Here is a 10,888-nt window from a genome sequence, read left to right as displayed (position 1 = left end):
AGTTAGCAAGAACTGGTTGTTACAAAGTTGTTAATAGTATATGTTGAAAAATACAATAAACAAAAATGAAGTTTTTCAAATGTAAACGAAAAGACTCATTTTAGTCATAGACAGAAGTTATCTAGTCAGTGCTCTTCACAGTGTTTACTTCTATGCCAATCTCTAAAAGCATTTTCTGATAAAAAAAAAGTTTAGTTTAGTTCACAGTTGCAACTAATTTGCTATATAAGACGCTTGGGTGGCACCAGTCGGCCAACATTTTGTCGCAAGATGAAACTACAGATCGCCCTTTGTGCCATCCTCGTGGTTTTCTGTGGTCTTGTCAGTGCCTACGAAGGCGATGGCCAGCCCGGTTGCAAGACCCAGGCGGAGCTAGAGATTCAAGTTTTCCGCAACCATTGGGATGCTACATCGTACTGGAAGTGTGAAGCTCTAAACGAACCGGCCACCGAAATGAAGTGCCCCGCAGACACTGGATTTGTGGATAGTCTCAAAAACTGCGTCGGCTGGGAAGAGTGGGAGTGGGAGGCACCAGTTGCTCCTTTGAGCGAAGCGGACCAGTGATAAAACACACGAGAAAAAGTGCAAAAAGCGAAAAGTGGTTATCCAATAAATGAAAAATAAATTACTGCGTTAGGAGGCAAAATACAGCAGTTCTTATTATGAGTGTTAGAATGTATGTGAAATTTAATTTAGTCTCTTGTACGCAGGCCCCAAATTGAAGTGCGACGCGTTCCCACAGTTGGACGGGATACCGAGCTGTGAATGAACTTGTTGATCCCCATTTCTGGCATTTGTTTTTCAAGGACTTCCATTGCTGCGTCTGACAGCATTCCAAATATGTCCAAGTAGGTGAGAGAGGGCATATCTTTGAGTTCTCTGGAAAAATATTTTCTAGATTAATTAAGTACGATTGTAAATCGGAATAGACTCACATGAACCTGGAAGCAGGTATAAGGTAGCATCGAGAAACGGATAGGTATTCCAGCATTTTAAATTGCATAATGGCCGGAATGACTGCTGGAGTAAGGCTGTTGCAGTCGGATAGGTCAAGTTCCAGGAGTTGGGGGCAACGTCTTTGCAAATTTAGAACATCTATGGGAAGGAATTCAAAACTATTATTGAGGAAAATAGTTGAGGAAAATAATGGACCGTTGCACTCACGATAGTCGAAAAGCACGCGCCGGCATCCTGCGACATTCAAACGAATAACATTGGGACTGATGTTACTGACCAAAGCTGTCACAGCTTCTGCGCTTAGGTCGGTCCAAGATATGTTCAGGCTACTCAAGTTGTTAAGAGACTGCATTAAGACCCTTACGCCGCCCGCTGTAAGTCCGGAGGCCATAGTCAGATTAACAGCTTCCAGATTTTTATTCTGGGCGAGCTCGGCGCATATGTCATCGTCCAGGTCGTTATTTTCCAAGCTGATCTTTTTTAGTTGGCGACATTGCGAAAGGAACATGCGCAGACAGCTTTTGCTAATGGACGCCATACTCAAGTCCAAATATAGTAGTCTAAAATTAAAATCAGCTGATGGCGTAAAAGCCGGTTCCTGAATCTATATTTCACAATGAAGGGAAAAGGTTTAATGGTTTTGACATGAGCCAGCTTAAATGAGATACTTACACTAACTTGCGCTAAACGCAGGACTAACACACCACGGTTCATTATTTGCTCCAGGGCTCCTGGGCGCAGTGTGCGCAGGCCAAGATCCAGGCGCGTCCACAAGGTTTCGTCGCGAGAGCAGCGATTGAATCGCTTGCAAACGGTAGAAATGCGCAAAAGCGTCTTTTTAGGCAACCATTTGAAAATATTTAGTACTATCTCATCCGACAGTCTTTCGAAGTAGTTGATTCCACTGCTGATGTGGGCGCTCATAGCCGGCGTGCGGTATACGAAGAAGCTATCGGTGGGACACAGCCAATCTGTTTGCGGAGGAGGCACAACCACAGGCTTCTTGGCTTGGCGCAGTTGGGCTTGGCGACTAGTCGAGGGTTGCAAATTAAGAGGGGCCGCCGCTTCGCTTTGGTTGTTGCATGTGACTGCCACTAGGGGGTTGCGCAAGCGTTTGCTTGGCGAATTGGAGTTGCTTCCAGCCTCAGACCCGAGGGCTGAGCGCTTTACCTGTGTCAGGGCCTGCAGTTTCTCGGCTGATTGACGTAAAAGGCGCTGCTGCGCTTCATCAATGACGGTTGTATTGTTCAAGCTACTGTCCAAAGTAGTGTCTGCAGTGGAGCTCATATTCAGGCGCTGCTGCTGTTGGTGCAACATGCGCGAAACGTTCACGTAGGGTGTTGTCTCATTGGAGTTGTCATCGCTGGTGGCACTGACCGCCAGTGCAATGGCTGATAGGGCCGAGGAGCTGCTTTCTTCAGAGTCCAGCATGCCGATGCCCATCTCCTCCAGGGCTTCGTAAGTAAGTGCTGATGGCGAAGAAGGCAGTTCGTGATGACCAGATTTCGTGGCAGAAACGGCGGGTGTTGGGCCGCATTTGTTGGTTGAGCGTTTTCTGTAAGGGTGGCAGGGGAATTCGTTAAAAAACGCATAGCTGGTTGTTGCTTGCATCAGCACTGAGGTCAAGAACCCAGTAATTAAGCTATTACACTTTCTTGACCTCGTTTTGTTTGCCTTGTCTCTGTGACGTCACGGGAACAATTTTCATCGAACTCGGATGGTCCCGCAAAGAATTAAGATACTACCGGTGAAAAGTTATTTACCTAGTAATAGGACACAGATTTTCCATGTTTTCCGAGCCCCGGTGCTTGCGGCCGCTCATATTTGCACGAATTTTCCGCGTTCTCCTCTTTTTTTACGGCACAGACAAAAACTTCGCGCTATTTTTACCGGGCTGCCACCCAAACGACAGGGTTGTCACAAATGTCAAGTGAATTGCGAAATGTCATAAAAATGTGATAGCTTGCCAATGACAGTATAAAATGACTCGATAGAATGTCGATGACGAAAATTAATAACTATGTTTCGATTTATTCATTTAATAAAAGAATATATCTAAAATCAAATTACCGTGTCACGTCTGGCAACGCTATTGCGCAAGCTGTAGAAAAAGAGTTACCGTATTTGCACAAACAAGAAATCCCGTTTACAAAGAGCGAAGCGTCAAGACAAATAACAAAGATTAAACAATATTCTTAACATTGTTGTTGTTTTTTTTAAATTAAGTCAGGTGTAAAACAAAGAATCCCGTGAAAGAGACAATATTGTTCTGCCGCAGAATTGAGAAGAGTAAGAAACCACACGGATTATAGGAACTTGTACGATCGGCTTTAATTTCACCGAACTTTCTTTGTTGCAGTTGGAGTCTGGCATTGGCAATTTCCCTATATAAACGGTGAAAACCGTCGCAAGCCGTTTCTCCGGACCCGCCGTTGGCATAAACAACGTTATCAAGATGAGCATGCGCACACGTGCGTTGGTCTTCTCCACCTTCTTCGGCAGCTGCCTAGCCATCGGGCTGCTGCTGGTCAGTCTAACCACCAACCACTGGGTTCGTGCCAATCCACGGCGAAATTCCTCCTCGGAGGCGGTGGGAGAGGTGAACTTTGGCCTGTTCTACGGTAGCCAGCAGTTAAATCCCGGCTTTGGTGTGCGTACCAATCCGGTTGATGGTAAGATTTTTGGAATTCTAATAAGAACTACAATTCTTCTCTAGTTAGACTTTGTTTTTAGATTCAGCTATCAGAACTTAACAATATTATTTATATACCTTCAAATTAATACATGCAAATTAAAAAATACCCTTTCTTTAAATTAGTTTTTGGTTCAATCTAGCTGGGTTGTATTATCGCAACCCATATCCAGTATATGTTACAATTTTTATTATATAAAACTATACAAATATAACGATACCTTTTTTTTTACAGTATACACATTCGTTCGCACGGAAAACACTGAGACTAGCTTTTGGCTATGGCTTCTCACCACTCTTGGCACCGGATTTGGTCTTCTGGCCTGCGCTGTTGCTGCCATTGCTGCCGTTCTGAAATCCGCCTCGGGAGCCAAAAAAGGCGGCACTATGGTGCTGCTTTTGGCGGCCAACATATCCGCAGCGGGAGCCCAGATTGTGGCGTTTGTGTCCTGGCTGGTACAGTTTTTCCAATACTTCACCCATAACGTACTTCTGACGGAGCAACAACAACAGCACTGGTACAGCACAGGACTTGCGTATCTGGGCTACAGTTTCTACTTGGTCGTGATCTCCACTATTGTGGTACTCCTCAATATAACCGTTTTGCTGTATGCGAAACGTCGGGAGGTCCGAGATCGCCTCCGCCTTGAACCGCCTAGTGAGGACAAGAATCAAACTGCCATAATGCTCTACTAGGATAGGCAAAACATTCTCAAATAACCTCAACGGGCCTACTCTGACATGGAAGAGAGTAGCAACACTTAGTAATCTCAGCGGCTCAAATATTTGTGCCTTAAGGATGCCTATTGCTTGCCAAGAGAAATGGCTCATTTATATACACTCACTTACCAATATACATATACTTAGATGTACCCAAAGCAGAAGTATTTAGGCGTTTCACCGGCCTCCTGTGAAACAAAGCGCACGATCAATATTTATATATACACCTTATGTCTACTTACGTTTTGTATACTCGAATGACCTTTATGTACTCTGATTTCTTTACTCTATGTATTTTTATATGTGCTTATTTACGAATACAACAACAGTCATTATTAAGAAACAGAAAACACCGACGCTTTGTTTCTTGATTGATCCGTCAGACCAAGGTGTTGGCTGTGCACTTTTTAGGGCAACCTCCCAGGGGAAATGGGAAGCGGCAGTAGCACACGCTACGCTGCGGGGAAACATCCGCATCATAGTCCTAAAAATTCCACTAATAAATCAATTAAAAAAGAAAGCCATCTGGGTGGTTGCGTCTTGATGAATTGCCTGGAAACTGGCCCTTTCCCGAAATGTCACAACATTCATCCAACTGCAACTACAGCGTTCCAGCTAATTACTTCTAAGGATCTGAATCACAGTAACCCGGACCACACGTTGAGCGGCAAATTCCAAGTGTCATCGCATAGAATTTCGCAAAGAAGTTAATTATCTTTTTTACTCGAATCTAAGGCGCATTCGTCCTTCTGAGGGCCCCTGACGGATGGCTGTTTCCTTTCCAGGACAATGCAATGTTTGTGCATCATTGTCCGTTCTCTGGCAAGCACTTCCTATTGCCTACTATGATCGAGCCAATTATGTCATCATTAGTTTCGATTAGTCCTTAGAGCTCACGTTGATGGGAAAACGACCGGGCACTTCCGGCACCACCTACGGTTTGTATCTTGGACCCGCTGCCCCGCTGGGCGATTCTCGGGTGCTGTTTTGGTTTGGTTTTCGGTCTGATTTCAATGAAATTACGCAAGAATGATGGACGCGTTTTTGATCGAGGCTTGATCGAGGCATATCCTACTGCCATGAGCCGCAGGCCCCAAGGGAAAGCGAGGATTTTTCAATGTTTTCATAGCCACTGGGTTATCTAAGCAAACAGCTTAGGACCATGTGTCAGGACCTTCCACTCTTTGGTTCCTATATAGATGCCTCAGACATATGTATAAGAAGAAAACATTATGCAAGTCGCGGCGTTAGGATTAGACCACAAATTGCGTACATTGGTGAGGTCAGATAATGGAAAGACAGGCTCATTAAGACCCAAACCCGGACCAGATTACGGCCACACAATCGACTTATTAAGAGTGTTTATGCAGATAAACTCATCGTTTAGCGAGTGTCGGGACATACCCACTTTTCCGCCTAGGATTGGCGGACAGACCCATGGAAAACACGAGCGGAAATCGCTAAAGCCGCAGGATAAGCACCTAAGCTCGAAATCTTGTGCAACTGCAATGCTGCCGAAACCAGGCTGTGAAAACACAATTAACTGGAAAGTCTCGAAAGATTTATCAATAGAAATACCAACTTCCAGGCCAAACATAATATTCCGCCACACACGTTGCCCAGGCAGCCGCGAATACGTGGAACTGTGGCACCTTACTCCCGAAAAATCCGCTTGTTTACACGAATTGGTCTTTATTTTTTTATAGATCGGTCCTTTAGACCATATCCTATCATTGTGAAAGCAGTTCCAGCAACCGCAAAACACATATTCTAAAAGAAAGCCAACAAGAGGGCCAGACAAACTGTCTCCTATTCTTGCTCGGCTGTTGCTCCTGCTGGCCAATAAATTTCCCAATTAAATGGATCCTCTGACACTTTGTATAAAACGTCAGCCCCGGCTACTACCCCCCGCCTTCTTTCGGTTGTGTTGTTGTTACCTTCTCGTTCGCTCTGATATCATCCCTATCGCACTGGCTAAGGAGGTCTTGAGGCCCAAAGGCTCAATGAGGGATGAGGGTTGTTGGGCGAGGGGTTGAAAATAGACCAGACATCGCACTGACTTGCCATGGACTGGCGCTGTGAAAGGTAGCAGGACCCGTTTCGCTACGCTGCGAACCCACCAAGGCAGTTGACTCCATTTTTTATTCCTCCTCACTCGTTGCTCATTTCGATCCTTTGGCATTTGTTTGCTTTTTTCTGCACTGTTTCTCGCTCAATTGCCATGGCCCGGCTATTGTAGAATTGCGAAATTATGGCCCGAATATTTCTCTATTAGTGGCACAAAAGACATTTCAATTTCTCACTCCGAGCATGCTGGGTGGCCGCCAAGAAAGTGGTCCTGGTAAGATACCATGGTGGTGTTGCGAAATTTTTTTGGACCACCCGACGTCTCTTGTTTGGCCTCTTTGTGGTCTTGAATGGCTGATAGGATAGTGCCTCCTACGAGGCAATTGTTCCAAGACGTCACTGGGTTATTGATAACCGTCCCACTTTCTTGTTAGGAAGTAACTTCTTTCACTCTACGATACGAGAGTATTGTCTGCGAAACAAAGGCAATTTTCTTATAACGAAGTTTATTGCAATATTTGTTTATATTTTGGGTTCTATTTAAAACCAATTTTTTTCTTTTTAAAGTGAGAATTCTAGTTCCTAAAAATTACATGAATAGCAATTAAAATGTTATTTATTATATACTGAATTTTATATTCGGCATTATATAATTTAAAAGTGTTTCTTTCCTAAAAAATGCACCCACTTTATATGCTTTTCTTTATAATAATAAATTTATAAAATTTACAGATTTTAGACATACTGCTTTTACGATTTGAAACTCTAAATTGTTCTATATAAACGTCCTTGGGAAGCACCAACAGCCGAAAAAATGCCGTCGCTGAATTTCCAAACTAAAAATATTTAAAATTTTCAGTTTGAAACTTTTTATATCGAAATCTTTAAAGCTTGAGTTTAGAACATATAAATAGCAAGTGCCATTTTTTAATACATATAAAATGTCTTTAAATGTATTGTAGTTTTATAATATAAATTTATTTGACGGGTAGATAGGCCTAACATTTATTTTTAAATATTCAATTGGAAGAAAAGTCTCAAGTCGAATTTTTGAATAAAGGCATTAAAATTTTTGATTTATTAATTTAAAGTGAGGCCTAAAATTAAATTGATTATCATATCATATTTATTTTATAACAAATCTATATTTTATGTAAACATCTACTATATATCACTCTATCATGATTTATGATTTACTATGAAAAAAAAAAGAAACTTTAAGATGCTAAGAATAGATTTAGAATGTATGATATTCAAAAAGAGACTGTTTAAATATACATTTTGTATTTCTAATAATAACTTTATTTCTGGGTTAAGCGCTTTTATTAGTTTTTATAATATATATTTTGTGGTTAACCGACGGAATTTTTGTTTTTGGGAACACCAGACGTCAGATTATAATCGTTTATTTCAAGCTTCTCCAAGCCATTGTATTTATCCCTAAAAATGTGTATTATGTAATATATATATTTTCATGCAGTAATAAGTAAATGTATGGGAATCACGGACAGGCAACTAAAACCCTATGTAATATTTGTAAAAGACATGATCCCTATGAAAAATGTACACTTCAGACTTAAATTGCCGAACGCCTATGTCAATCAAATATCCTTTTATAAATTGCCAGTAATAATGAAACAATTAAAGGCAATAGATTACCACTATGAGAAATGGGTGTTTGAACTTGTTGCAGTGTTTCTTGGGTTTCGACTATTTGTCCAAGTGGTCAGAGTAAAAGATTTGGATCGGTTTCAATCGACGTCATACATTATAATTCATTGTGTCACTTGTGCGACGTGGACGAGGACGAGGACGACGTCGCACTGTCTGGGAGATGGAAGAAATATTCTCAGGCGAACACACAGGTAGGAGACAGGTAGGTGTGTGAGAACTGCACGCCCCTATCAAACGGACGCATTTGGCATTGTCCAGGACTTTTATTGAAAAACCTAGCATCGGTAGTTGCCCACCGGTCTGCCATGGTGCACCAAATTGGCTTCAGAAATACAGCCTATTGTCCGATCGACAGGAGTCACAATGAAATTGGCCAGGTCGATCCTTTGGTCGATGGATTGCTCGTTCGCAGAACGAATTCCATAAACGAGCGTAAGTGCAGACACAGAGTCTGCAGAGTCCTAGCGTCCTGTCTTATTGCTCAGGTGGGCCCATCCATTGTCCCTATGAATGACGCAACTTGTCAGGTGAGTAATGTGGAGTCCGAGAGCTAGCCATTGTCCTAGATTTGGATCGACGAAGGACTGTGGGAACACTTCTTGCCAGATATCAGATACCAGCGACATTCAAAATAAATGTCCTCCAAATATCGATCAAGACCATTTGGTTTTTGAATGCTATTTTGCTAAATTTTACCCAAAATGACTTGTGGATTTGAATCCTTTGATGGGTGCGGCGGGTGTCGGCTTTGAAATCGCCGGCATGACGGGTAATTTGGCAAATGATTCAGTTGACGGGTTGTGACACATCCTGTGGAAGTCATTAGTATGCAAACAAAATGGCGGAACGACAGCTCGCTCATCCATTGTCCCAGAAAGTCCATTGAGAACTAGAATTCATATATCTTTTTTGAAATTTTTTGTATTTTCTGGTGTAAACATAAATCGTATAATGCAACTCGGAATATTTAACTATAGAGTCTTATATCTACGTACAAATTGTATATTGCTCGTAACTGCATTCAGCGTTTCAAAAAGTGAAAATATCAGCTTAGATCTAGTATATAGTATAGTTTTATGTATACATATATGGGTATCTCTTAAATCTCTTAATCGCTTAGCATATGAGAAAGGATCACTTAAGGAGGTATATTTACACATGTGCGGGAACTAGTCACGTAGCTGGAAGTGTAAATACTCTTTAAAAAATAAATATATCAATATTTGAATATATCGTCGTGGGTCGCGGTCCCTCAATCCCTCCCTGTCTTAGAGATTGATAGTGGTTGGATTGAGATTGCGCCAGGTACGGCTGAGGTAGATCTGTCCAAGATTGGTTATTGGCCGGCATTGAGTTTCGTTGTGGAACGTTTCTGTTGAGACTTTAAAGCGGGCAAGCGCTTCACAGATCGCTGGGTGGCGGCATCTTCCGCGGGGACATCTTCTTCCCGCATCAGTAGCCGTACAGGTAGGGGTACATGGGCACAAAGATGGCCGGGCCCAGTTGGCGTTCCTGCGGCATGTGCGTCTTCATGTGCTTCTTGAGGTGGTCCCGGCGTCCGAACTTCTTTCCGCAGGCGTTGCAGGGATATGGCCGGAGTCCGGAGTGGATGCGCTTGTGGCGTGTCAGTTCCTCGTTGCGGGTGAAGGTCTTGCCGCAGGTGTCGACATCGCACTTGAAGGGGCGTTCGCCTATAGAGATAAAAGAGGAGATGCGTGAGTAAAGCTGATCCAAAGGAGGATGAGGAGGTGTCTAAACTTACCGGTATGGATGCGGATGTGTCCCTTGAGCTGACCGTTGTTGGAGAAGGCCACGTCACAGTGGGGGCACTTGAACTTCTTGGGGCGCTGCTTGCGGGCGTTGAGCGCCTTCAGCTGAGCATCTTCCGCCATGACGCGGGCATACTCTTGCTCCATCAGGCCCAGTGTGAAGGGATCCATGCCGAAGCCTGCAGCGGCGGCGGGAGTGTTAACAGCGGCGGCAGCAGCAGCAGCGGCGGCGGCGGCATAGTAGAGGTCACTGGCCGGCGGCAGGAACGGAGCCTGTTGCGGCTGAGGCACAGATGAGGAGGAGCAGGCGGCTGTAGCCGGATGGGGGAAGGCAGGCTGAGGCGCCACATCCAACAGAGGTGTGGAGGTACGGGTGTAGCTGCTGTGGTTCAATCCATCCTCGTAGCTGGACTTGCTGCTGTGCGACGAGGAGGATGACGCAGATGAGGAATCGCGGTCGCTGTCATGCCCGAAGCTGCTGCTGGCCAGCTCCGTCTTGATGGTAAGGGTTCCTGGCTCCGACATCGGTTCCGGCTCCATCTGGCGTTCCTGCTTTACGGCTCGGGTCGCCGGAGCGGGCGACTGGCGCTGCGTATCCCAGGGACGGAACAGGCGCGAGTAGGTTTGGGGAGGATGCAAGTTAACCGTCGACATTTTCGTAGGTTTTGTAGACAAGAGTCTTCTTTTTACGTCACTGAAGCACTTGGTAGGTGGGTTTGTGAAAACACTGTACACGGATTTCGGATTGGTTTGTGGCAAGCGAAGCTGTGTGTGCGCTGCAAGATCTCAACTCGAACTGAGCTCTCCTCCGCCGCCGGCGCACAATTTAAAGAGATTTCTCGTTCATTGAGCGCGGCCAGGACTCTGTCAGCGGAACTACCTAGTTGCCTACCTACGCACACACACACATACGCGCGCGCACGTCCTGTGCTCACGTACCCGCGCGAGGGTCGCTTCATTCATCGATTTGTTGTCTGTCTGCCTCTGGGTTGGCTGCTCCGGGGTTGGT

The 10,888-nt window shown here is 44.3% G+C and overlaps 4 protein-coding genes across 4 annotated transcripts; 2 read left to right on the top strand and 2 right to left on the bottom strand.

The window, feature by feature from the left end:
- Positions 1-139: 139 nt before the first annotated feature.
- On the top strand, positions 140-613 carry LOC108128859 (uncharacterized). The gene has a single exon (XM_017246695.3). The coding sequence runs from the start codon at positions 271-273 to the stop codon at positions 562-564; it is 294 nt and encodes a 97-aa protein (XP_017102184.1). The 5' UTR covers positions 140-270; the 3' UTR covers positions 565-613.
- On the bottom strand, positions 235-2,925 carry Skp2 (S-phase kinase-associated protein 2). The gene is made up of 5 exons (XM_017246694.3): positions 2,721-2,925; positions 1,630-2,512; positions 1,165-1,561; positions 936-1,095; positions 235-879 (listed from the first exon to the last, which is right to left on the bottom strand). Exons 1-5 carry the CDS (start codon positions 2,777-2,779, stop codon positions 693-695), a joined length of 1,686 nt encoding a protein of 561 aa, XP_017102183.2. The 5' UTR covers positions 2,780-2,925; the 3' UTR covers positions 235-692.
- An 89-nt stretch (positions 2,926-3,014) lies between these two features.
- Positions 3,015-4,719, top strand: LOC108128515 (uncharacterized). The gene is made up of 3 exons (XM_017246194.3): positions 3,015-3,246; positions 3,317-3,629; positions 3,885-4,719. The coding sequence occupies exons 2-3, from the start codon at positions 3,413-3,415 to the stop codon at positions 4,343-4,345; spliced, it is 678 nt and encodes a 225-aa protein (XP_017101683.2). The 5' UTR covers positions 3,015-3,246; positions 3,317-3,412; the 3' UTR covers positions 4,346-4,719.
- Positions 4,720-9,044: 4,325 nt separating this feature from the next.
- hkb (zinc finger transcription factor huckebein) lies at positions 9,045-10,687 on the bottom strand. The gene is made up of 2 exons (XM_017246277.3): positions 9,873-10,687; positions 9,045-9,801 (listed from the first exon to the last, which is right to left on the bottom strand). The coding sequence occupies exons 1-2, from the start codon at positions 10,531-10,533 to the stop codon at positions 9,563-9,565; spliced, it is 900 nt and encodes a 299-aa protein (XP_017101766.2). The 5' UTR covers positions 10,534-10,687; the 3' UTR covers positions 9,045-9,562.
- Positions 10,688-10,888: the final 201 nt, after the last annotated feature.

This window comes from Drosophila bipectinata, chromosome 3R (genome assembly GCF_030179905.1).
Source record: "Drosophila bipectinata strain 14024-0381.07 chromosome 3R, DbipHiC1v2, whole genome shotgun sequence".
NCBI classification, from domain to species: domain Eukaryota; kingdom Metazoa; phylum Arthropoda; class Insecta; order Diptera; family Drosophilidae; genus Drosophila; species Drosophila bipectinata.
Note: the sequence above shows the minus strand (reverse complement) of the source record. Positions and strands in the feature narration are given on the sequence as shown.

What these genes read in the sequence shown, in the direction of transcription:
- LOC108128515 (XM_017246194.3), top strand. Translation starts at nt 3,413, where the DNA reads ATGAGCATGCGCACACGTGCGTTGGTCTTCTCCACCTTCTTCGGCAGC. An exon ending in GCGTACCAATCCGGTTGATG is followed by an intron (nt 3,630 to 3,884) that starts GTAAGATTTTTG and finishes TTTTTTTTACAG; the next exon opens with TATACACATTCGTTCGCACG.
- Skp2 (XM_017246694.3), bottom strand. Translation starts at nt 2,779, where the DNA reads ATGAGCGGCCGCAAGCACCGGGGCTCGGAAAACATGGAAAATCTGTGT. An exon ending in TGCGTTTAGCGCAAGTTAGT is followed by an intron (nt 1,562 to 1,629) that starts GTAAGTATCTCA and finishes TGTGAAATATAG; the next exon opens with ATTCAGGAACCGGCTTTTAC. An exon ending in ATACCTGCTTCCAGGTTCAT is followed by an intron (nt 880 to 935) that starts GTGAGTCTATTC and finishes ATATTTTTCCAG; the next exon opens with AGAACTCAAAGATATGCCCT.
- LOC108128859 (XM_017246695.3), top strand. Translation starts at nt 271, where the DNA reads ATGAAACTACAGATCGCCCTTTGTGCCATCCTCGTGGTTTTCTGTGGT.
- hkb (XM_017246277.3), bottom strand. Translation starts at nt 10,533, where the DNA reads ATGTCGACGGTTAACTTGCATCCTCCCCAAACCTACTCGCGCCTGTTC. An exon ending in ACACATCCGCATCCATACCG is followed by an intron (nt 9,802 to 9,872) that starts GTAAGTTTAGAC and finishes TTATCTCTATAG; the next exon opens with GCGAACGCCCCTTCAAGTGC.